Source organism: Rhinatrema bivittatum, chromosome 8, assembly GCF_901001135.1.
Source record: "Rhinatrema bivittatum chromosome 8, aRhiBiv1.1, whole genome shotgun sequence".
In the NCBI taxonomy this organism is placed as follows: Eukaryota; Metazoa; Chordata; class Amphibia; order Gymnophiona; family Rhinatrematidae; genus Rhinatrema; species Rhinatrema bivittatum.
Window position 1 is genome coordinate 177,629,167 of NC_042622.1, and position 25,378 is coordinate 177,654,544.

General features: G+C 46.1%; 1 protein-coding gene across 7 annotated transcripts in view; it reads right to left on the reverse strand.

The window, feature by feature from the left end:
• The window catches only part of BCAS3 (BCAS3 microtubule associated cell migration factor), a 969,760-nt gene that overhangs the window by 938,218 nt on the left and 6,164 nt on the right, over nucleotides 1–25,378 (reverse strand). For all 7 annotated transcript variants that reach the window (XM_029612008.1, XM_029612006.1, XM_029612007.1 and 4 more), the window contains exons 3-5: nucleotides 22,625–22,679; nucleotides 21,450–21,525; nucleotides 20,792–20,898 (exon numbers count right to left, since the gene is read on the reverse strand). In XM_029612008.1, coding sequence (XP_029467868.1) covers nucleotides 20,792–20,898; nucleotides 21,450–21,525; nucleotides 22,625–22,679 — 238 coding nt within the window. The remainder of the gene's footprint in view (nucleotides 1–20,791; nucleotides 20,899–21,449; nucleotides 21,526–22,624; nucleotides 22,680–25,378) is intronic.

Here is a 25,378-nt window from a genome sequence, read left to right on the forward strand (position 1 = left end):
ATTGTGAGGGCTTGGGGCCCCCATGAGATTGAGGGGCTCCTTCTCTGGAGGGCCGCCTGCCCTAAAAGGACTGGGTCCACGTGTTTGGACGGCTTTGACCCTGACGAAACGAGGAACCAGTAGAGTGGGAGGAGCGAAAACATCGATTCCCCCGAAACCTCGCTCTGAGGGAAAAAGAGTCTCTTGTCCTAGGCCTGTCCTCTGGCAGCTTGTGGACTTTGTTCTCCCCCAGCGACTTGATCATATCTTCCAACTGCTGCCCGAAGAGCAGTCTGCCTTTGAAGGGCAGGGAACTCAAATGCACCTTGGAGAATACATCCACTGACCAGTTCCGCAACCATAGGATTTGACGCGCAGAGACTGCAGAGACCATAGTCCTCCCCGAGGTCCGCAAATGATCATACAGCGCGTCCGCACTGTAAGCCACCGCAGCCTCCAACCTTCCAGCCTATTGTGACTGGGCCTCAGTAAGCTCCACAGAAGCCTGTAAATCCTGGATCCAGCGGAGACTAACCCTCTGTGCGAAGCTGATACAGATTTTCAGCCCGGACACCGAGCACTGATACCTCAAAAATCTTCTTGAGACGTACCTCCAACTTGCGGTCCTGCAAGTCCTTCAAGGCTGTGGCTCCTGTCACTGGAATAGTCGACTTCTTCGTCACCGCTGAGACAGCAGCGTGTCCTCTGGAAGAGGATACAGCTGTATCGCTCCATGGTGAGACCACACCTTGAATACTGTGTACAATTCTGGTCGCCACATCTCAAAAAAGATATAATTGCGATGGAGAAAGTACAGAGAAGGGCTACCAAAATGATAAGGGGAATGGAACAACTTCCCTACGAGGAAAGACTAAAGAGGTTAGGACTTTTCAGCTTGGAGAAGAGACGACTGAGGGGGGATATGATAGAGGTGTTTAAAATCATGAGAGGTCTAGAACGGGTAGATGTGAATCGGTTATTTACTCTTTCGGATAGTAGAAAGACTAGGGGGCACTCCATGAAGTTAGCATGGGGCACTTTTAAAACTAATCGGAGAAAGTTCTTTTTAACTCAACGCACAATTAAACTCTGGAATTTGTTACCAGAGGATGTGATCAGTGCAGTTAATATAGCTGTGTTTAAAAAAGGATTGGATAAGTTCTTGGAGGAGAAGTCCATTACCTGCTATTAAGTTCACTTAGAGAATAGCCACTGACAGTAGCAATGGTAACATGGAATAGACTTAGTTTTTGGGTACTTGCCAGGTTCTTATGGCCTGGATTGGCCACTGTTGGAAACAGGATGCTGGGCTTGATGGACCCTTGGTCTGACCCAGTATGGCATTTTCTTATGTTCTTATCCATGGCCCTACTGACCTTCAATCCCAGGTCAGGAGTGTCCCACTCCTTAAATAATAGGTCAGATACCAACAAGTGGAATGGGAAAGACCGCGTTGGACCTCGAAGTCCCAGCAGCACCAGATCCATAGCAGCCCCGAATCTTGAATCCTCCTGAGGGACTTCAATTCCCAGTTCCTCCAGGATGAACGGAATATGGGGACCCAACTCATCCTTCCGAAATAGGCAAACCACCTTGGGGTCATCCCCCTCACTGAAGGGGAGACTATGTGCTTAGACGGAGAAGCCTGGGAATCCGCATCCTCCTCAGGACCCTGATCAGGAGCCGGTCGCGGAGACTCCTCCTGATCTGAAAGATCCGAAGACATGCTGTCCCTCGGACAGACCATGGATCGAAGAGGATGCTTTTCCTTAGACGCCCCACCGGACTTCGGCGCCAGGACCCGCTTTCAGGCTGAAGAGGAACCTCCCCCTGACCCTGCCGACGCGGTTACCTTGCAAGCCGCCTTGTGCCCCTGCAGCTTACCAGTTTTGTGAGCTTTGAAAACTTTGTGCATTAGAAGCACAAAATCTGAGGTGAATGACGAAGACGACACATCGGAGTCATCTCCCTCGTTGCCCTCTGCCGAATCCTCCACAGCCCCAGCCAAACCGGCTCCTCCCGGTGCACAAGGACGTGGAGACAATGGGGGAGACAGAAGCCCTTCCCCCACAGCAGTGTTTTTCTGACCTTTCATGGTTCTTAAAATGGCCTCCGTTCCCGCACTGAGCAGAAACGGGTCCGGGGCCTGCCGAGACAAAATTGGAACGCCAGATCCCCGACGTAATCGGGAGTCACTGCCTTTCAATTTCACTGGGGCAGCGACCCCCGAGGATCCCTCTCCCCCCTGTCAAGCACGCCGTGCAAATGCCAGCCCGGGAAAGCCGCATGCGGCACAGGCCGTACCACGCAGCATGAGCAGCGGCCTAAATTTAGGCCGGCCAGAGAGAGGAGACAGAAAAAACAAAGGCCTACCGGATCGGGAGCTGTCCGCGGTCTGAAGCTGATCGCACAGTAAAAACACCATGGAGAGCAAGCAAGGCCAGCAGGAGAATTTAAAGGTGCAGTAACTTAATTAAATTCTTTGAAAAAACTGTGCAGGGGTTAACTGAAGGTGGGAGCCCGAGACCCCCAGGACCACCTTCAGTGGGCAGTTACAGGGTCCTCAACCCTCTGCTCCTGAGCCTCAAATACCGGGAAGGGGGGGGGGGGATTGTCCCACCAGGACCTGACAACCCCCTGGGAGGCTAATGGGGAAAGTAGCCTAACGCTCTCAACCTGAGCCCTGACTAACCATCAGGACTACCAAAGTACAAAAAACCAAGCCAAATCCTGACAAAAACCAACAAATTCTAACAAAAAAAAACCAGACTCCAGGGAAGCACCTCTTCCACCTGCTGGAGACAGAAGAATACTGAGACTCTAGGTGGCACCTCAGGGGTATACGACAGAGTCCACAGAAATTGGTCTGTCTCCACCTGCTGGAGGGGAGGTAAAACCCAGGTGTCTGGGCTGATCCGGGTACGTACAGGGAATAAAAATGTGATTTTGCAGTTCTAGTTTCAAAATAAAAACGTGACCTAGTGCCCTCTCCATAAAAGGACCATCTACTGCAGAGGAGCTGAGCTTTCTATCTTATATATTTAATAAACTGGAAGTGCTATACACCAGGAGAAGGAAGGGGGTGTACAGATTTAATCAGCATTCTTTCCCCAGCAGGACTGGCTGGTCATAACACCTCCATGTAACCAACCACAGACTTCATGGCCATGGCTGCTGGTCCCCATCTCGGCACCCTCTAGCAGTAGCTGTACAGAGCACAGGGCCTGTGCTTCCATTAAGCAAACTAGGTAGTTGCCTGGAGCGCCAAGATTTGGAGGGAGGCAAAATCCTGCCAGTGTGATGTGTAGAAGGGTGCTGTACCCAAGTCAATACTGCCAAAGAAGAAGTGCAGTCCTGGAACCACTGCCACCAGTAGGATGGAGCTCTGTGCTGGAGCTGCCGCTAATAGATAAGTTGGGGGGGCGGGGGAATAACTGAAGGTTCGCTGCTCCCATAGGCTTGCACCGACTCTGACCAGACACACAGGCTCGAAGGTTCAGGCAGCAAGCAGAGATTTTTCACTGCCATGGCACACTAGTGCCTGCTGGCGACCAAGCAAGGGTCCCATGGTCCCCACTGTCTTCCCTGTCATTATTAGCAAAATGCCCCCCACACACCACAACCCTGGGTACTGTACCCAAAAGGAATCAGAGGAAACACAGACAGATGGACAAACACAACTGGGTTATAAGGCATTTTCTCACAGAAGGAAAATCCAAATATTACAGACTGCAAATGAGCTTTTCCACTCACATCCTTTAGAAAATGAAAGGTCCTAACAAACTGCAATAACTTACACAGGATCAACATAAAACATGATTGGGCATATGTGACCTTACGAAGAGCATAAACATGAAATGCAAAGATTTATTGAATTCAGATAGAACACAAAGCCAAAAAAATACATTTCTAAACACCGACTAGGATTTCTTTGCTTTTTTCACCTTCTTTAAAATCCTTTTTTCTATGTTTTGAACACATAAGCTACCAGGATGTTGGCTCTCTCACATTATATATAGAAACAAACAGGGTCCAAGAAGGTGAGCCATAGCTCTGAGGTTCCATGAACAGATTCAAGTACATTTTTTGGTAACAGTCCAGCCCAGTGGCTCAGTGGTAGGATTGCACACCATGTGAATGGACCGGCTTCAATTCAGGTCTTCCACGGCAAGGTATGCTGCATAGGTAGAGCTCACAGTCCCTGGTGGTGACTGTGAGCCCTGTGTGTGTGTGTGTGTGGGGGAAAGAGTCATTGTGCAATGGTGACATCTAGAGGTCAGATTTAGGGTCCATGACTGGAGGGTTCTGGAAGGAGGCCTGGTGCATGGCTTCTGGCCAAGAACTGTTATTACACACCGAAAAAATTCTCACATATTACAATTTCAATTGGAGAAAACTTAGGGACCCCCAAAGAATAGCATAGCTATTGGTGTGTAGTGTTTCTCTCTCTCTTACCTTTCTACCAGACCATTAATTTTGTGATTTATCAAGAACTTTCACAGCAACTACTGGAATAAAACAAGTACGATTAACCACGCCTCATAAAATAATTTTTGGTATAGCAGGTCCAGGCTTAGGGAACAAAATAGCCATGACAATCAGATCAGAAAATTACCTGTTTCATTTTTTTCCCAAGCTTTCCCAGGTCAGTGAGGGCTAGGAACAAGCATGGTCTGGGCACCAGGTGCTGGTGCCTTCGGTTTGGTAGATTCAGTGCATATTTATTGTGGGTTTCTAAGCTGCTTTCCCTATTGTTCAGAATCTAATCTACCTTGGTAATTTTTTGTAACGTTTAATTTGTGTTCTGTACTTTTAGATATTGTGCTGATTTTATTGTTAGCCGCTAAGATTTTCGGATTAGTAGACTACACTTTTTTTTTTTTTTTTAAACATAAGTTGGGTGGGGATTTTGAATAGAGAAAATAAGAACATAAGAAAATGCCATACTGGGTCAGACCAAGGGTCCATCAAGCCCAGCATCCTGTTTCCAACAGTGGCCAATCCAGGCCATAAGAACCTGGCAAGTACCCAAAAACTAAGTCTATTCCATGTAACCATTGCTAATGGCAGTGGCTTATAAAGCTCATGGCAGTTGCAAATAAAGCTCATGGGACCAGATCCCGGCCCTGGCTCCAACGGAGCTGGACACCCAAAGGCAGAGGTACTGCCAGATATATAAACAGTATGTTAGTTTTTGCTTTTTCTTTTTTTCTATCAAAGTTAGAGTAAATTAAAATCAATGCACAGGCAAAGAAAAACAGTGAGATATTTTGGGTGAGGGGAGGATGAGAATATCCCTCTCGTTTACATCCCCTTCAAATTAACAGCAGTATTTTGTGCTGTTCTGGGGAAATATGGGTTTCAAGGACAGTTTTTGGACTACATTCATATTTTGTATACAAATCCTAGAGCGTGCATACTGGTTACTCAGAAGTTCTCTTTACAATGGGGACCTCGTCAAGGCTGTCCACTCTCTCCACGTCTTTGTGTTATCTTTAGATCCACTTATCCATACTATACTTCTAAATGAAAACATCCTTTAGGTATCAATTTTTTTTTTTTTAATCTCAGTTTTTGCTGATGATTTGCATTTCCATCTTGCGGATCCACAATACCATCTCTTAGTTCTGTTAGACTATTTCACGATATGGTGCCATAGCTGGTTTGAAGCTAAATTTGGAGAAATCCGAAGCTATGGCTATTGGCCGGTATGCACAATTGTACAGGTACGTATCTTCCTTTAAAATGGACAGAACATAAATTCAAATATTTAGGTATTTGAATCCCAGCAGACCTTTCCTCATGCTACGATATCAATATTACTACTTTACAAAATGCCACTAAAGCTAGCTTGCAGAAATGGACACACCACTAGCTCTATCCCTTGGGGGTCGGATTCAATTGTACAAAATGATCGTTTCCCTAAATGGCTCTACACTAAGTATTCTACCTTTAATCCTTACTGGAAAATATATTCGTGGACAACATAGGGAGCTCCAACATTATTTATGGAGGGGGAAGAAATCTAGGATACCCCTGAATCAATTGATGGCTACTAGCAAACAGGGAGGAACAGACCTCCCTGATATTCACCTATATAATTATGGAGCTCACCTCCGTCATATAGGTGATTGGCTTATGGCTACAGATTTCTACATATTTGAAGACTCATATACTTTTGATGCCTGCTAGGAGAATGTGGCGCTGGATTACCTCTGAGATGGGTCTAACGTGTACGGTCTCTCTCTTCTTACCCATTCTTGCAATTTGGCCTTTCAACCAGGATTGGATAGCAGGGGGTTTTTTTCACATGGTCACAGGGAGGGTTTTTTTCTATTGTCTCATATTCTTGATGATCAAGGGCGAATGCATACTTGACTCTATATGCAACAAACATTTCCTAATATTATTATCCCAACGTTCAGTTACTTGCAATTGAGACATTATATGAGGTCTTTAGACATGAATGCCCTTGCAGCCAAAGGATGGGAAGTGTTCCAAGACTGGTTTGATATAGAAGATCCGATCAGACATTCGTTATCCTTTATTTAAACATTTTTTTATATACCGGCATTAGTTGTGGACATCATGCCAGTTTACAATGAACAGTTAGGCTTAGAAATTGCATTTTAACAGGGAAAGCAAAAAACTGGGAGAGGGGGTAACAAGAGGTAGCTGAGAAGAGAAAGGATAACATTTAGCTTCTCTTTACAATGGGGACCTTGTCAAGGCTGTCCACTCTCTCCACGTCCATACTATACTCCTAAATGAAAACATCCTTTAGGTTACAATAAGCTTTTCTCTTATTCATAAAAGTCTTTGAAATTCTCTTTTGAATCTTTATGGACTAAATGGAACTATGAATTACATATCCCTTTTCCTTTGTCTGATTTTAAGGCTTGCTTTCGACGTATTTCTAATATCACGCAAAAAGGAAAATTCCTGATAATTTTCGTTCCTGTAGTACCACGGATCAGTCCAGACTCCTGGGTTTCCCCCCCCCCCCCTAGCAAATGGGGGCAGAGAAGTTTTCAAAACAAAACTCCGCCTTATATAGGATGGTGCCATCTACAGTCCGCAGTATTACTCAATGTCAAAGCAGAATGGCTCTCAAAAAAACCACCATAACTATGTACAATAACCCTTCAACAAGAAAAATAAATAACCGGTTCACTTAACCCTCCTAGGAACTGAACCTGTAGAACCACTTGAGGACGGTCAATGCAATTTCTGCAGATCTGAAAAATCAATCAATAACTGAGCAGACTCTCCCTTACTTCCATGCGTTCCCCGGGCGGGACTCTGGACTGATCCATGGTACTACAGAAACAAAAATTATCAGGTAAGAAACTAATTTTCCTTTCCCTGTACGTACCCGGATCAGCCCAGACTCCTGGGGTGTACCAGAGCTTTCTCACCTGGGATGGGATCTGGAGAGGCCTGCTCTAAGCACTGCTTCTCCAAAGCCTCATTCACCCAGTGCCTGAACATCCAGTCTGTAGTGTCTGGCAAAGGTATGCAAAGACTTCCAAGTCGCCGCCCTGCAGATCTCCTACGGTGAGATCATTTGACACCCAGCCCAAGAAGCCGCCTGTGAACAGGCAGAATGAGCCCGAAGACCAAACGGTACAGGCTTACCACGCAGCAAATATGCCGAGCCTATAGCCTCTTTCAACCAGCACGAAATCGTAGCTTTAGGTGCCATATTTCCTCGTTTCGGAACAGCCCACAGCACAAAAAGATGGCCCGAAACACGTTAGTAACTTCCAGATAAACGCAACAATGCCCGACAAACATCCAGTTTCTGTAAGTCTTACACATAGGGTCTGACCGGTCCAAAATGGGAAACAACGGAAGCTCCACTGACTGATTCACGTGAAAAACAGACACCACCTTTGGAAGAAAGGAAGGAACCATCCACAAGAACACACCAGAATCCGAAATTCTCAGAAACTGCTCCCTACAGGATAGAGCCTGGAGCCCCGATACCCTGTGAGCAGATATGATAGTGATATGGAAAATTGCCTTTAACATGAGATCCTTTATTGTAACCATTTTCAGAGGCTCAAAGGGCGCCATACACAAAGCTGAGAGAACCAAGTTCAGATTCCAAGAAGGAGAAGGGTGCCTGATCGGAGTACGTAAATGCTTTGCCCCCTTTAGGAAACGAGCCACATCGGGGTGAGCAGCCAACACCATGCCTTGAATGGAACCGCGCAAACAACCAAGAGCTGCCACCTGAACCCTCAGGGAACTACATAAGCCCTTGGCAAGTCCAGATTGTAAGAAACCTAAAATACCCGACACCGAAGACAGAGTAGGAACAATCGCCCAGTCCACGCATCAAGATTCAAAGATTCTCCACATGCGCACATACATGAGGTTGGTGGATGTCTTGCGTGACCGGAGAAGTGTTGCCACCACAGCGTTTGAATACCCTTTGCTCCTCAGGCAGCGCCTCTCAAAAGCCATGCCGCTAGACAAAAGCGATCGCCCTCTTCCAAACACACGGGCCCTTGATGGAGAAGGTCCGGGAACAGTGGCAACTGCAGGGGATCCGCCACTGCCAGATTGACCAGGTCCGCAAACCAAGGTCTTCTCGGCCATTCTGGAGCTACGAGGATGACTTCTGCTGGGTGTATCTACACTCTCTTGAGCACTTTGCCTATCAGTGGCCAAGGAGGGAAGACGTACAGCAGCACGTCGGTCGGCCAGGGCAGCACCAAGGCATCTACCCCTTCTGCTCCTGTTTCTCTGCGGCGACCGAAGAAGCATGGAGCCTTGGCATTCTGAAACGTTGCCATGAGATCCAGGCGGGGTACGCCCCAAGTGTCACATATGAGCTAGAAAGCTTCATCTGCGAGCTCCCATTACCCGGGATCGAGGGGTTGCCGACTGAGAAAGTCCGCCTAAAAGTTGTCGACTCCTGCTATGGAAGACGCTTCAATATGTACTAAATGCTTCTCTGCCCATCTGATCAGCTGCCGGGCTTCTGTGGCCACTGGCTGGCTCTTGGTTCCCCCTTGGCAATTGATATAAGCCACCGTGGTCGCATTGTCGGAAAGAATTCTGACTGACTTCCCCTGGAGGAGAGGGCGAAATGCTTGCAACGCTAACCACACTGCCCTGGTTTCCAGACTGATTGACCACTGAGATTCTTCCTGGGACCATTGTCCCTGCACAGACTTCCTCAGGCAAATGCTCCCCACCCGGAGAGGCGTCCGTGTTCACCACTGTCCATTTGGGCACCTCCAGGGGAACTCCTCGGGATAAGTTGTCCGAGATAAGCCACCATATCCATAAGAGGGAGAGGTAAATGAAACTGTTCGGAGACTGGATGCCAATGCAAAAGCAATGCTGTCTGTAAAAAGGACGCATATGAGCAAAGGTACAGGACACCAGCTCCAAGGGTGGAAGTCATGGAGCCAAGAACCCGCAAATAATCCTGCACTTTGGGGAGACGGTTGGCCAATAAGTCCCGCTCTTGTCCTTGTAGCTTGACAATTCGGTCAGAGGTAAGGAACACTCTCCCCTGTTGAGTGTCGAATAGAGCTCCTAAAAACGCCAAAGACTGGGTGGGCACCAGTCAACTCTTGGCTAAGTTGATCACCCAATGTAGTGATCGCAGGAGTTGAAGCACTTTGTGAATTGTCAACTGGCCGAGCGACTCAGACTTTGCCCGAATTATCCAGTCATCCAGGTATGGATGCAGCAGGAACCCCTCTCTGCGCAGATGAACCGCCACCACAACCATTACCTTGGTAAACGTTCTGGGTGCGGTGGCAAGACCGAAGGGCAAAGCTCATAACTGAAAATGGCGACCCATCACCAAGAACCTCAGAAACTTCTGGTGGTCGGCCCGAATGCCTATGTGAAGATACGCTTCTGTTAGGTCCAGTGTGCCAGAAACTCTCCTTTTCTTACAGAGGCAATGACTGACCGTAACGTCTCCATGAGAAAACGTGGCACCCTGAGGCAGCAGTTTATGATCTTCAAATCCAGAATGGGTCGGAAGGACCCCTCTTTTTGGGGACTACGAAGTAAATGGAATAATGCCCTTTTTGCTGCTCCGTCTGTCATTTCTCTTCGTAACCGCATGGGGAGACCAGAAACCGCTCCGGAAGGCAGTGTGCAAAATCTAAAGCTTAGCCTTGATTTATCACAATAAGGACTGTTGCATCAGTCTGTCTCAGACGGCTTCGACCCTTGTGCCTCACCTTTTTCTCTGCTCTCCCCGCTAGCCTTGGGAAGATGGCTGCCGCTGCGTCTCCAAGCCATTTTCTTCGGCATCCCCGGAACAGCTATGGCAAAGCCTCACGCCATGTTTCTCCTAAGGGCCTCCTAGGCCCTTAGGAGAAACATGGCGTGAGGCTTTGCCACCCACATCTTTATCAACGTCATGGCGGGAACCTCGGGTGCATCCCCCTTGAGTGACGTCACACCATCCGGTATTTAGCCTATGCTTGTTTGCTAGCTCATTGAGTTAGCAAGGATTGGACTCGTCCGGTCTAAGCAACTCTGCCGCTTCCGTGTTGCCGCTGGAAGCTCTCTCTGCCCTTCAGGGTATTCATCTAACCTGGGTACCCGCTCCTCGGGGGCCCTTTGCTTTCTATCAGGTGCCTGTTACCATCTACTTCTGCCTGGTGGAATAGTCAACCTTACAGCTACCATCTAGTGAGTAATCTAACTGTCTGTCTCATCTACAGCTCTGCCGTGCTGGGAAACCTACACCTGGAAATCCCTATACCATCTTGGTGAGACAGGTTCCCTCTGCCGAGGGTCCCTAGACTGCTCCTCTGGTCACTTCACTACTGCCACCTCTGGTGGTATACATCAGCTGTAAAATAAAGACAAAACTCTGTGTTTGTGCGTCCTGAGTCTAGCCCAGAACTCTGGCTCCCCACGGGGCTCCTCCCCGTGGGCATGGTCATCTTCCACAGTACACAGGAATCCACTTAAACACCTCGAAACCATAACAAGGACTCACTGGTCCGACATCACCTTGGCCCATTCCTTGTAAAACAGGGACAATCTGCCCCCAACAGCTGGAACCGAGGAATGGGTCAGCGTCCCTTCATTGGGAAGACTTGGCCTCAGAAGCGGACTGGGTAGTCCCGGTTCTGCCAAAGCGTCGGCCACAAAAGGGCTGAGACCAGGACTGTTGGCGATCGGATGCTTGCCGAAAGGAAGAAGCTGGAGCTCTGGATGGACAAAAATCTCCAATTCCCTCTGAATTGAGACCATGAAGAAGAGAAGCCCTCGACTTGGGCCTTTCCTCTGGCAGTCTGTGAACCTTGTTCTCCCCCAGGATTGAATCATATCCTCGAGGTCCTTGCCAAAACGCAATTTACCCTTGAAAGGCAAAGACCCCAGCTGAGCCTTGGAGGAAATATCTGCCAACCAGTTTCTTAACCACGGGAGCCATCGAGCCGAGACTGCAAACACCATGGATCTGGCCAAAGTCCATAACAGATCATAAAGTGCATCCGCACTATAAGCGATCAAAGCTTCCAGACGCCCTGCTTGCTGTGCTTCTGATTCGGAAAGACCAGCATTAGCCTGTAACTGCTGAACCCAGCGAAGGCCCGCTCAAAGGCAAAATTGCTGCACATAGCTGCCCAGACTCCCAGTATCAAGACTTCAAAAATTTCTTGAGCTGCAGTTCCAACTTTCTATCCTACCAGTCTTTCAGGGCTGTAGCACCCGTAACTGGGATTGTGGTCTTTTTGGTGACTGCAGACACCTCCGCGTCCACCTTGGGCACCCGCAGTATGTCAATTGCTTCCTCCGGAAGAGGATATAGCTTATCCATAGCCTTGCTAACTTTCAATCCCAGATCCAGGGTATCCCATTCTCTATATAGCAAGTCCGTGACAGAAAAATGAAAAGGAAAAGAAGTAGCCGGGCCCCTCAGACCAACAACACTGGGTCCATGACCCCTAGCCTGGACTCCTCTGGCAGCCCATCTATGCCTAGCTCTCCGAGTATGGCAGGGATAAGCGGAGACAACTCCTCCCTCCTAAACAGACGGACCACCTTAGGGTTGTCTCCTTCCACAATGCGAGAGCCTCGTGCTGGATCCTGTGGATGTTGATCAGGGTCTGTATCCTTCCCCATCGGAGGCTTGCCTTGCGGGTCCTGGTCCTGACCCGTGGAATCAGTATCGGTCTGATGAGCCCCTGTCTGCAAAGGGCGCTTAGCTTTGGAGGACCCAGAGACTCCCTTAGACTTAGGAAGTTTTACCCCCAGCCTGCAGCTTCCCTTCCCTCCTGGCTTTAAAAGCCTTATGGAGAAATAAAATAAACTTTGAAGGAGGAGGAGTCAGAAGCCGGGGCTATCCTCCATTGCAGGTGAGAGAGGCTGTAAAGGTTCGCTCCCTCCAGGAAACCCTAGCTGAGGAGAGAGGGGAGGTGGGAGAATCCTCTCCCCCATAGCTGCACGAGTCGCTGATCTAAAAGACTCCAAAATGGCCTCCGTTCCCGCGCTCAGCTGATCTCTGTGCAGCTAACACAGCCTTGCCTTTAACCATTTTCGCGGCCCCAGAGGATCCCTCCCCCCCGGAAAGACACGCCGAGCACAGATCCTCCCAAGAAAGACATGCGCGCGGGCCGAGCCACATGCGAGGCACGCAGACGAGCGCAGCATCGGGCAGCGGGCCTCAGAAAAATAAAAATTCAATTCTGTAAAAAAATAGAAAAATAAATCGCTGTCCGCCCAAGCGCAGAGTCAGGAAGGGAAGAGAACTGCAGCGCCTGTGACACTGACAGAAATTGAAAGAAAATGTTGAGATTACTTACCTGGTAATCTTGTTTTCCTTAGTGTAGACAGATGGACTCAGGACAAATGGGATAGTATCCGCGTGCTAGCAGTTGGAGATGGATCTGACGTCAGCACGGGGGCGTGTATATATCCCCACAGGAAGCGCAGCTGTTCAGTAATCTTCCTTGCAAAAGCTGTTATGGATGTGTGTACTGACGCTCAATGAAAAGTAAAGAAAAAAAAAAAGTGAAAACAGGCCTCCCCTGACCGATTGACAGTGGCTGGAGACCGCCAGCCTTCCCAACCGGAAGGCGTGGATATTGGCAGAGTGTACGCTCTTAGGAAAACAAAGGTCAAAGGCTTACCTGGAATCAGTGAAAACCCATGTACACAGGCAGCTGGGCGGGATGCTGAGTCCATCTGTCTACACTAAGGAAAACAAGATTACCAGGTAAGTAATCTCAACATTTCCTGGCGTGTAGCCAGATGGACTCAGGACAAATGGGATGTACCAAAGCTTTACACCCCGCCTGGGCGGGAGGCTGCCTGAGGACCATGCAGTACCGCCCTCGCAAAAGCCGAGTCCTCCCTGGCCTGGACATCCAGATGGTAGAACCGAGAAAAGGTATGGAGGGAGGACCATGTCGCCGCTTTACAGATGTCCGCCGGTGACAGCATCCGGGATTCAGCCCAAGACGCCGCTTGGGCTCTGGTAGAATGAGCCTCAACCTGTAGAGGCGGAGCCTTCCCAGCCGCCACGTAGGCGGCTCTGACAACGTCTTTAATCCAGCGGGCAATGGTGGGCCGAGAGGCCGCTTCACCTTGCTTCTTCCCGCTGTGTAGGACGAACAGATGGTCTGTCTTCCGCAGGTCTTGAGTCATTGTCAGATACCTGGGCAGCAATCTGCCGATGTCGAGATGGCGTAATAAACGGCCTTCTTCAGATTTCTTCAAACCTACCGTGGTAGGCAAGGATATGGTTTGGTTAAGATGAAATTGTGAAACCACTTTAGGGAGAAAGGAGGGAACCGTCCGAAGATGGATAGACTCCGAAGTGATACGTAGAAAGGGATCACGGCAGGACAGCGCTTGTAGTTCAGAGATGCGGCGTGCGGAGCATACGGCCATCAGGAATACCAACTTCAGGGTTAGAGACCGTAGAGACAAGCCCCGAAGGGGTCGGAAGGTGGATCCCGCAAGGAAATCCAGAACCAGATTAAGGTTCCATAAGGGTATAGGCCACTTTAGTGGCGGACGAATATGCTTGACGCCTTGCAGGAAACGAGAAACATCAGGGTGCTTGGCGATAGTCTTGCCACCTCTCCTGGGCCCATAGTACGATAGTGCCGCTACCTGAACCTTGATGGAGCTGAGGGAGAGACCCTTCTGAAGCCCATCCTGCAGGAAATCCAACACAATAGGAATAGTGGCGGCATGTGGACTGGTGCCATGAGAGTCGCACCATGCTTCAAAAATTCTCCAGATCCGTACGTAGGTGAGGGATGTGGAAAACTTGCGAGCCCGGAGGAGTGTATTAATCACAGGCCCCGAGTAACCCTTTTTCTTCAGTCGAGCCCTCTCAATGGCCAGACCGTAAGAGAGAACTGAGCCGGATCCTCGTGCAGAATGGGACCTTGACGTAGAAGGTCCCGGAGAGGAGGCAGGGGGAGAGGCTCCCCTGCCAGCAGGCGTCTGAGGTCCGCGTACCAGGGTCTTCTTGACCAGTCCGGGGCCACCAGAAGAACTAGGCCCTGGTGTGACCGAATCCTGTGGATGAGGGCACCCAGTAGAGGCCACGGGGGAAAGGCATATAGAAGAGTCCCCGGAGGCCACGGCTGGACCAGAGCATCGATGCCGTGCGAGCACGGGTCGCGTCTGCGGCTGAAGTATCTGGGTACCTGAGCATTGGACTTGTCTGCCAGTAAATCCATGGCCGGGATCCCCCAGTGATCGACAATCATCTGGAAAGCTGTGGGGGACAGCTGCCACTCGCCTGGATTCAGGCTTCCTCTGCTGAGGAAGTCTGCTGTGGTATTGTCCTTCCCGGCAATGTGGACGGCGGAGATGTCCCGCAGATTCGCCTCTGCCCAAACCATGAGTGGGGCGATTTCTAGAGATACCTGTCGGCTTCTGGTTCCGCCCTGACGGTTGATGTAGGCCACCGTGGTGGCGTTGTCGAACATCACTCTGACAGCTCTGTGCCGCAGCCGTGGAGCGAAACGAAGGCAGGCCAGTCTGACTGCCCGGGCTTCCAGGCGATTGATGTTCCATGTGGACTCCTCCCTGTTCCAGCGCCCTTGCGCGGTGAGTTCTTCGCAATGTGCTCCCCAGCCGCTTAGGCTGGCATCCGTGGTGAGCAAGATCCACGTGGGCGAGGACATCCGCGACCCCCTGCTCAGGTGGTCGGACCGCAACCACCACCGCAGCTGGGTCCGAACATGGACCGGTAGAGGGAGGTGCGTGGAATAGGCTCGGTGATGGGGGCTCCAGCGAGAGAGCAGGGAATGCTGTAGTGGTCTCATATGGGCTCGTGCCCAAGGCACCACGTCCAGAGTGGAGGCCATGAGACCCAGAACTTGCAGATAATCCCAAGCTAACGGCCGACTGGTTCCCAACAGATACTGGATACGCTGCCGAAGTTTCAACTGTCTCTTGGTCGTAAGACTGACCGTGTCCGCCCGAGTGTCGAACCGTACCCCCAGATATTCTATGGACTGGGAAGGCTGTAGGCAGCTCTTGCTGAGGTTGATGACCCAGCCCAAGCTTTCCAGAAGGGCGATCACCCTGTCGGTTGTCCGCAGGCTCTCCACTCGGGATTTCGCCCTGATCAACCAGTCGTCTAGGTAGGGATGGACCAAGATCCCGTCCCGCCTGAGTGCCGCCGCCACAACTACGATCACCTTGGTGAATGTCCTTGGGGAGGTGGCCAACCCGAAGGGGAGAGCTCGAAACTGGAAGTGGCGGTCCAGAACCTTGAAGCGTAGGAAGCGCTGATGATCTGGATGTATCGGAATATGAAGATAGGCTTCGGACAGGTCTAATGCCGTGAGGAACTCTCCGGGCTGGACTGCGGCTTTGACGGAGCGCAGAGTGTCCATGCGAAACCTCGGTACCCATAAGTACCGATTGAGGGATTTGAGGTCCAGCACAGGCCGAAAAGTGCCCCCTTTCTTGGGTACTATGAAATAAATGGAATAGTGTCCAGAATTCACTTCCCAGGCAGGCACTGGGAGGATGGCGTTCAAGGTCAGGAGCCTCGTCAGGGTGGCCTCCAATGCTGCCTTCTTGAGCGGGGAACATGAAGACTCCACAAACTTGTCCGGAGGAAGATGATGAAAGTCCAGATAATACCCCGCTCGGATAACTGCGAGGACCCACTGGTCCGACGTGATCTCGACCCATCTGGGGTAGAATCTAGAAGAGAAGAAAACAAAAATGAAAGTAGTCTTGGAAAGCACGCTGAACCAGCGTGCAGGCACTCCAAACTGCTTTGGAGACGGAAATTACTGAACAGCTGCGCTTCCTGTGGGGATATATACACGCCCCCGTGCTGACGTCAGATCCATCTCCAACTGCTAGCACGCGGATACTATCCCATTTGTCCTGAGTCCATCTGGCTACACGCCAGGAAATCAAACTTTTTTTTTTTTTTTTAAACACTTGCCCAGCAGTGGTCCACGGTCCTGATCCAGCGGGGTGGAGTGAACTGGGCTCCCTGGTGTCGCACCCAGAGCTGCTAACTTGGAACAAGAGGGCCCTCGACCCTGTAATGCAGCTGCCTCCACAGCCAGTGGTGGATGGTCCCCTCAGGACCTTACAAACCCACTGGGAGGCTCTGGACAGAAACTGCTCCTTTTTTTTTTTTTTTTTTTAATCAAAGTAAAATGGTTTTACCGACCGAAAACTCTCGACTAACTAACTCCACTAAGCAATCAGCACAGACCGAAAGCCTTGCACCTCCACCATCTGCTGGAGACAGAGAAATACTGTTGGACTGTAGATGGCACCAGCCTATTTATAGGCAGAGTTTTGTTTTGAAAACTTCTGTGCCGCCATCTGCTAGAGGGGGGGCAAAACCCAGGAGTCTGGACTGATCCGGGTACGTACAGGGAATGCGCAATTGCGCAAAATGCAATTTACATTAATGTCTAGAGCATACATATTGCAAAGGCAAGCCTTTCTAATGGGTTTAACGGACTCTGATTTAGGTCTTAAATGTACAGTTGAATCAGGAACCTTGGGACACATTTTTTGGTATTGTACTAATGTTCAAGTTTTTTGTAAGCAAGTATTTGGTTATTTTTTCTGTACAACTTGCTATATTTGGGTTCTTCCCTTTGCGAGACAAGTGCGAAGTGATGCATATAGGGAAAAATAACCCTTGCTGTAGTTACACAAATGTTAGATTCTATGTTAGGAGTTACCACCCAGGAAAGAGATCTAGGCATCATAGTGGATAATACATTGAAATAGTCGGCCCAGTGTGCTGCGGCGATCAAAAAAGCAAACAATGTTAAGAATTATTAGGAAGGGAATGGCAAATAAAACAGAGGATGTCATAATGCCTCTGTATCACTCCATGGTGAAACTGCACCTTGAATACTGTGTGCAATTCTGGTCACCGCATCTCAAAAAGGATATAGCTGCACTGGAGAAGTGCAGAGAAGGGCGACCAAAATAAGGGGCATGAACAGCTGCCCTATGAGGAAAGGCTAAAGAAGTTAGGGCTGTTCAATTTGAAGAAGAGACGACTGAGGGGAGATATGATAGAAGTCTACAAAATCATGAAAGGACTTGAACAAATTAATGTAAATCGGTTATTTACTCTCTCAGATTATAGAAGGACCAGGGGGCACTCCATGAAGTTAGCAAGTAGCTCATTTAAAACAAATCTAAAAAACATTTTTCACCCAACACAAAGTTAAGCTCTGAATTCATTGCCAGAGGATGTGGTTACAGCAGTTAGCGTAGATGGGTTTAAAAAAGGTTTGGATGAGTTCCTAGAGGGAAAATCCATAAACTGCTATTATGGTAATTTTAAGCAATAGTATCTTGTTATCTAATGTTTGGATACTTGCCAGGTACTTGTAACTTGGATTGGCCACTGTGGAAACAGGATACTGGGCTTGATGGGACCCTTGGTCCGACCCAGTATGGAATCTCTTATGTCCTCATGCTCTAAGAGCTTACACTGATGAACAAAGGATGTGTGTTTCTAAGGTTTTGATAGTTGCCCATAATACTATTTTGCATTATTGGAGACAAGAAGTAGATCCTTCTTACGCTTTTTGGAGAAATGCTATCCATCGTCTGCTAATTATGGAACTGATGGTGGGCGGGAGTCGCCCTACTAAGATGTGCAGAATCCTGAATATATGGCTTATTTGGATTCTCTACCTACAAACTAGAAGCATGCTTCTGAATACTCATTGAAGGACCTTTGTTGGTTGACAATGGACTCACATCTGCGGTTTTGGGAGGGGTGGGTGGTTAGGGGTTTCTAATTTGAATATTCCTTAGCTCCTGTTGTGTTCAGAGTCAAAACAAACAGGTGGTACTTTTGATAAATCTTCAATCTGTAGTATTGGGAGTTCATTGTTTATTATGTTATACTAATAATAATAAAAAGATTTAAAAATAAAAGTAGTATTCTGGCCCCTGAAGGGTGTGAGACATACATGACGCGTTGGTCAGTCAAGCCAAAATAAGGTCCTAAAGCAAAAGTAGAAAATGCTCCTTAGCAGATGCAGCACACCCACAAAACTGTGGCTCAGAGTCTCCCGCAGACCAGCTGCCTGACTTTCTGCATGTGACAAACCAAAACAAATCAATGCCACTGCTGCAGCGATTAAACCTATAATAAATCAATCAATCAAGAGCAACTACTCAATCGCTGAAATGTGAGAATTATTCAAACTTCCAATGCGACCTTATACACGCTTATTGGATAAATATTGTAAATGGTTTTATGACACCTTTTCTTTGTATAATATATGCTTGTGTTAAAATATTATGTATAGTGATTTAAAAATTTATGAAGGAGTAGAGGGAAGTTTCATATAAACTAGTTGGTGTCTCGGCACCACAGTTCTGTGGTTGTATAATCATTAACTGACCCCCTCCTCCTGTGAAAACTTTTTAGTGAAATAAAATGTTTTTTCTTCACCTATGTGTCCTCTTCCGTGCGAGCATTAAACTTTTTTGTATGCCAAAATAGTGCTAAATTTTAGACAGCTAAAAGCACTCTATTATAAAACTGTCAAAAGAGCAAAGTTCAGACTTCCCTGAGTTGTATTGGCGTGCGCTATCCACGCAGGGATTTGCGTTGAAAATTGGATAGCGCACGCCAATACAACTCAGGGAAGTCTGAACTTTGCTCTTTTGACAGTTTTATAATAGAGTGCTTTTAGCTGTCTAAAATTTAGCACTATTTTGGCATACAAAAAAGTTTAATGCTCGCACGGAAGAGGACACATAGGTGAAGAAAAAACATTTTATTTCACTAAAAAGTTTTCACAGGAGGAGGGGGTCAGTTAATGATTATACAACCACAGAACTGTGGTGCCGAGACACCAACTAGTTTATATGAAACTTCCCTCTACTCCTTCATAAATTTTTAAATCACTATACATAATATTTTAACACAAGCATATATTATACAAAGAAAAGGTGTCATAAAACCATTTACAATATTTATCCAATAAGCGTGTATAAGGTCGCATTGGAAGTTTGAATAATTCTCACATTTCAGCGATTGAGTAGTTGCTCTTGATTGATTGACTTTCTGCATGGCCATTCCAACATATGGCCCAACCAATCTTCGTTCTGCTTCTTGTAACATGGCCCGATTAACCCAAGGAGTAACTGTGTTTTGTGGGGTTGTTATTGCTATTCTAAAAGTACACTAAAATAGATAAAGTGGTACCTCTGGAGCAAAGGCGCAAGTTTCTACTTCAGGTTTATAATAAGAAAGCAAATCATTTCAGGGACAGATTTAAATGTAGCGTTCAGTTATATACAAAAATCCCTGTACCAGATTTGGATTTTCCAACCACAAAGAGCCCACGATGTGACTGCTATGCAGATGCTGTACTTACTCTGAGGAGGGACTATGGTAACTGTTGGGCCTAGCAACACAAACAGAAGCTCTTGAGCTTAAAGATAAGGAGGTCCATTTTCAAAAGTTATCAGACTAAACGAAGATTCGGGCACTTATCCAGCCAGATTATTTAATAGCCAGCTAGAATTTAGCTGGAGAAATCAGGGGAGTTCCTGAGGCTTAAATGGGAGGAGCTGAGTTAGCCAGCTACCTTACTTGGGGGTAACTCCGATATTTAGAGTTAGCCAGATAACTTCTCAGGCAAAATCTGGATCGGTCAAAGAGCTGTCCTAAAGTTAGCCAGAAAACTTAGATAGCCAGCTATATTCAATAGGGTGGCTTCACTTACTGCATACACCTCTAAAGAACGCTAGACAAGTTTAACTAACTTTCTTATCCGTACAATGACTAAAAATGGACCTCAAAGTGCAGAGAACGGTACAATAAAAACAAAATACATATGGCAGTACTACCTGGGATCTATGAAAAGGACTCAGATTATTCTCATCTCCTCCCACCTCCCCTGAGAATTCTCCTGTGAGACCAAGCATCTGAGTCACCAATACTGTCCCTCACAGGGTCCTGCTGCATCATACCACTACATGCCTAAATTCGGCTGCTGCTGATAGAAAACAGATCCAAACTTGGGACATCTCAGCTTCAAAACACAGGGCAGACACACATTTGGCCACTGACTGGTTTTGCCTCTCGTTCTCTTCATTTTCCCCCCACATCTCTTTTACATTCATATTTATGGAAAACAACTCATGCTCTTTAAGCTGAGCCTATCCTCCATGTTAAAAAATTACTTCTCACATGTTATAGAATAAATGTATGTAAACAAGTCACTTTTCACATCTACGTGATTAAATTGGTGCTAGCACACGAGTGGTATCTGCTGCTTTCAAAATCAGCAGCCAGAGAAAGCACATTCCCGAAGCAACCTCTACTTACTGGTATGCTCCAGACCTGCATCCCATCACTGTAGCCAATCATTAGCACCAAAGGGGGCTCATTGCCTGTGCTGTGCATTTTGTGACATTCCAGGTTCCTTGATGTATCTATATTTGAAATGAAACAGATGTAAGTTTACAAGTGCTGCAAATCAGTGCAACATAACTAACTTTAATCTAGATGCAAGGATTTCTGTGCAGTGTCTGAAGACACTGAGTGGGTTTTTCATTTTTGTACAATGGAGGGTACTGGGGGGGGGGGATTTTCTCACAATACAAAAAAATGAAGATTATGCTAGCCTATGGGAGTCACAAACCTGGGTTTAAACAGTAGGAACATTCAGCATTTCCTCAAATTAAATAAATCCTGGTGCGACAAATTCCCTATCACTTGATTAATGAAATTACTCATAACAAAAGAGAATTGGTTGGACACAAAGGTGAGAAAGATTCTTCTCCTCAGTCCTCATAGAAGATCGGTTTTATTATAGCATGCATCCGACTTATTTGGGATTAGTCTTCAGATTGGAATTCTCTTCTTTTGCACATGGAAATCACTTAAATCAGCAATAGTCCAAACATGTCTCTTAATAATCAACTTAAATTAATGACCCTTGTAGAGGCTGCATAATAAGACTTGTTAGAGAAGGAAGCCGTACCATTCAGATCACAGCTTTCAAACCTCACCCACAGGATTTTCTCTTTTTCTTCCGTTGGTGATGTACCACTGTAAGCCTAAATAATAAACACAAAAACACAGAACAATCTCATCTCCTTTATAACAAAGCTGCAAACACTACTACTCTGTCTAATCAATCATTTATTTATAACTATTTTTACATGTCCTTAATCTGCTCCCCAGAATGCCCTGGCACCCTTGAGTTACAAATGAACCCCGATTATGGCCTTGGTTGTGGCATGCGAATGTGTGCTGCTTAAGTGGACATAGGAACACCCATCCAATATAGCTACATGGCAGCACAGAATATCTGCTTATATGGTGTTGGAGCGAATAGATGTAGAAAAATGCGCATGTGAGGGTATCAAAGGAATATATTGAGATGTGGGCGAACTTTCTATATCAGCTTCCAAAGGAGGTGAAGCAAGCTATACTTGAGCAGGGGTATATGTCTATATGGCAAGCTGCCTTAGAAATAACATAGTTGGTGAAGTCAATGTTCTGCCTCAGACTGGGTCACATGGGGGTATATGGGTGGAGGATAAAGTGCAGGAGGAGTTGATTGACTGGGGGCAGATATGTATGTTTGGGTGGCATGGTGGATGTGCATATAGGTTTGTGGTATTAACTTTTGTTGGAAGAGAAATGAAGGCATGGAGTAGGGGAAGGGATATGGTGTGAATGAGGAGGTAAAATGTCAAAACATGAAGAAAAACTGCTGTTTTGTTGTGTTTTACTGTCTCTTTGCTCTTTAGCTATGCAGTTTTATGGCTCATGGATGATGGCTGGTTGTTACGGCTCGACTGTTAATTGAGGCAGGAATCTCTCATATTATAATTGTATTGCATAATGCCTTTGTACTGTGTTTGGGCAATGTACTATTGGAGGAACTGATTTGGGAATCAGACCCAGGTCCCTGTGCATCGTTATTTTTAAGAGGGTTCAGAGCCCTATTGGTTAACACTCTGAGAAACAGAAAACCTGAGATCAGCTCCTGATTTATACCACGAATGAGTTTATGAGAGCAGGATGCAAAAGGCACACTGAAAAGAGGATAAATAAAGAAAAAAAACAAAACCCATACCAGACAGACATAGCAAAGGTTCCCACCCCAGGTGTATTTTTTCCAGACTAGGTAGCCCTAATGGGACTTACCTGTGGCACTACATCCTGAAGAAATGTAACAACACTTTCCATGTAAGACTGCTCCCTGAAAGATGAATAGAAAAACAATAACCAGAAATCAATTTTAAAGGTGGTTATGATGAAAGAAGGGTTGAGGGAGAGAGGACTAGAGCTTCGTTATAAGATATAACACAGTTTATAAGGATGAGAGAAGGGACAAATTTCCACACACTACAGACACACATTCAAGCTGATGCTGAGATGTGCCACATCCTTCACAGGCTTCTTTAGAAATCTGATGGCCCACCAATAATTTTGCAAAATATGCACAATCAAATGGACATCCTTCTTTAAAGAAAGGGTTAAGCCCTCACCCTCCTTCCCTTCCTGTTTTCCACACAACTAACAGACAGGCACAACACCTGGCTAACAAAACCAGTCAAAAAAGTCAGATCCTTCTGGACAAAATGAAGATGTGGTAGTTAAGTTTACAGCATTTCATATTCAAGCACAAGTAATTGTGCTTGAATATGAAATATTCAAAATCACTCCAGATAATTGCAAAATCACTACAAACCCGCCAGCCAACTTGCAAACCTCAAAAGTATATTCCAGTATACTTTTATACTATATATATATATATATATATATATACTATATTTATATATATATATATATATATATATACACACACACTATATTTATATATATAAATATACACACTATATTTATACATATATAAATATACACTATATTTATACTATATATATATAAATAAATAAAAGTATAATCCAGATAATATTCAATTATCACTCCAGATAATTGCAAAATCACTACAAACCCGCCAGCCAACTTGCAAACCTCAAAAGTAAGAGATTTAGGAGTCTCCATAGACAACCGGCTAAATTTGAAATCGTTTATCAACCAAACAACCAAAGACTGCTTCCACAAACTGCACGTATTAAAAAGAATAAAACCCCTATTTCACTTCCATGATTATAGAACAGTGCTCCAAGCAATAATATTTGCGAAAATTGATTACTGCAACTCGATCCTACTAGGCCTCCCATCATCACATACTAAACCGCTCCAAATGATACAGAACACCACAGCAAGAATTCTAACAAACAAAAGAAGAAGAGATCACATTACACCAGTCCTTAAAGACCTACACTGGTTACCAATCCACTACAGAATAATTCATAAATCCCTCACCACAATCTACAAGAATATCCATGGACTGGCTCCACTCCATCTACAAATAGCTCTTAAAAAACACTCCTCCAACAGACCCATCAGAGAAGCATATAGAGAATATCTACAGGTACCACATAACAATACCACCCAACATATAACATTGAGAGATCGGGCCTTCTCCACAGCAGGTCCCCCACTGTGGAACTCCATCCCCCTAGAACTAAGACAGGAACCATGTCTTCCAACCTTCAGGAAAAGACTGAAAACATGGCTGTTCATGAAAGCATTTCCGGACCCTTAAAGATTCACTACCATCAAATGCAACATTACTGAACATTTCCTATTAAACTGAAACAGTCACTATCTACCAATCATTACAATGTTTTACTTCTTGTTAAACTTTTTATCTTTCCTCTAACTCTAATCCCAGTTAGAATGACCCCCGTTTTATTGTAACTTTTTCTTCCATGCGCTTGTTTTACTTTTTAATGTATACTCTTATGTTATTAGTTATTTACGTTATAATGTATTTCTCACCCGTTTTATGTAAACCGACATGATACGAACTCCGTGAATGCCGGTATAGAAAAATACAAATAAATAAAATAAAAATAAAATAAGTCTGGTTTTGCATCACACAATCTGAGCTGGCAGATTCACTTATTGAATCTGCCCATTCCTCAAGTCTTACTTGCTCACAAGAACAGGCCTCTCTGGCTGGCACAGTGGTTTAGGGATGAGAAATACTGACTCGTTTTTCCACATTTAAATAAGCATTCATGTTGTCTACCTGCAAACTTCTTTCTCTGAAAAGTTTTGAAGTATTAAGCTGATAACGCTGCCTGAAATGGGAGGCACACAGAAGAATGGGATCCAGAGAAAGCTAAGAAATAGCTTGGTGTATGCGTGCATCCCAAGGAACAGTTTCAAAATCCCAGAAATAAACCACAAAATAAACTACCATCGAGTTTTCACCCTTCACATTCAAGACATCCATTATGCATATGATACCACCATTTATACGCCAGTCCAAAATATAGAGATAAACGCTTCAAAATGCTAACCAAATTATTCAGATAAAAATTCAATTACTCTAACATCATCTCCAATAAAACTACACCTTTGCTTAAATCTCCAAGGGAAAACAATGCAATACAAAGAGAGGCAAGCCACAAGTTTCACGTGTAGCAAGATAAAACCCAGATCTAAAAAATACTAAGAAAAAAAAATCATAAAATATCTGCAGCTACTTATACCAGGATGAACCACTTGAAGAAATATCCGCAGTTCCTTCGGTTCTGGTTTTCTGGCATTGATCTAGCTAAAGCAAAACCTGATGAGAAGTAAGCTTCAAACTGAAGAAAATGGAACTATTTCATTGCAACCTCTGCCCGCACATATCAAAGTCATTCACTATAAAAGGATCAAGTTTATATTCTTCCATTAACATAATATCTACTTTGGGGGCTTTTATTCAGGAAGTACCTACTGGTATGGAGCACCTTCTCCTCCCATCTGCTTGAATTGTCCAGTGGTCCCTTCCCCAAAAAACATGCATCCAGTGCTGCCCCCTGCTCCCCCTCCCTG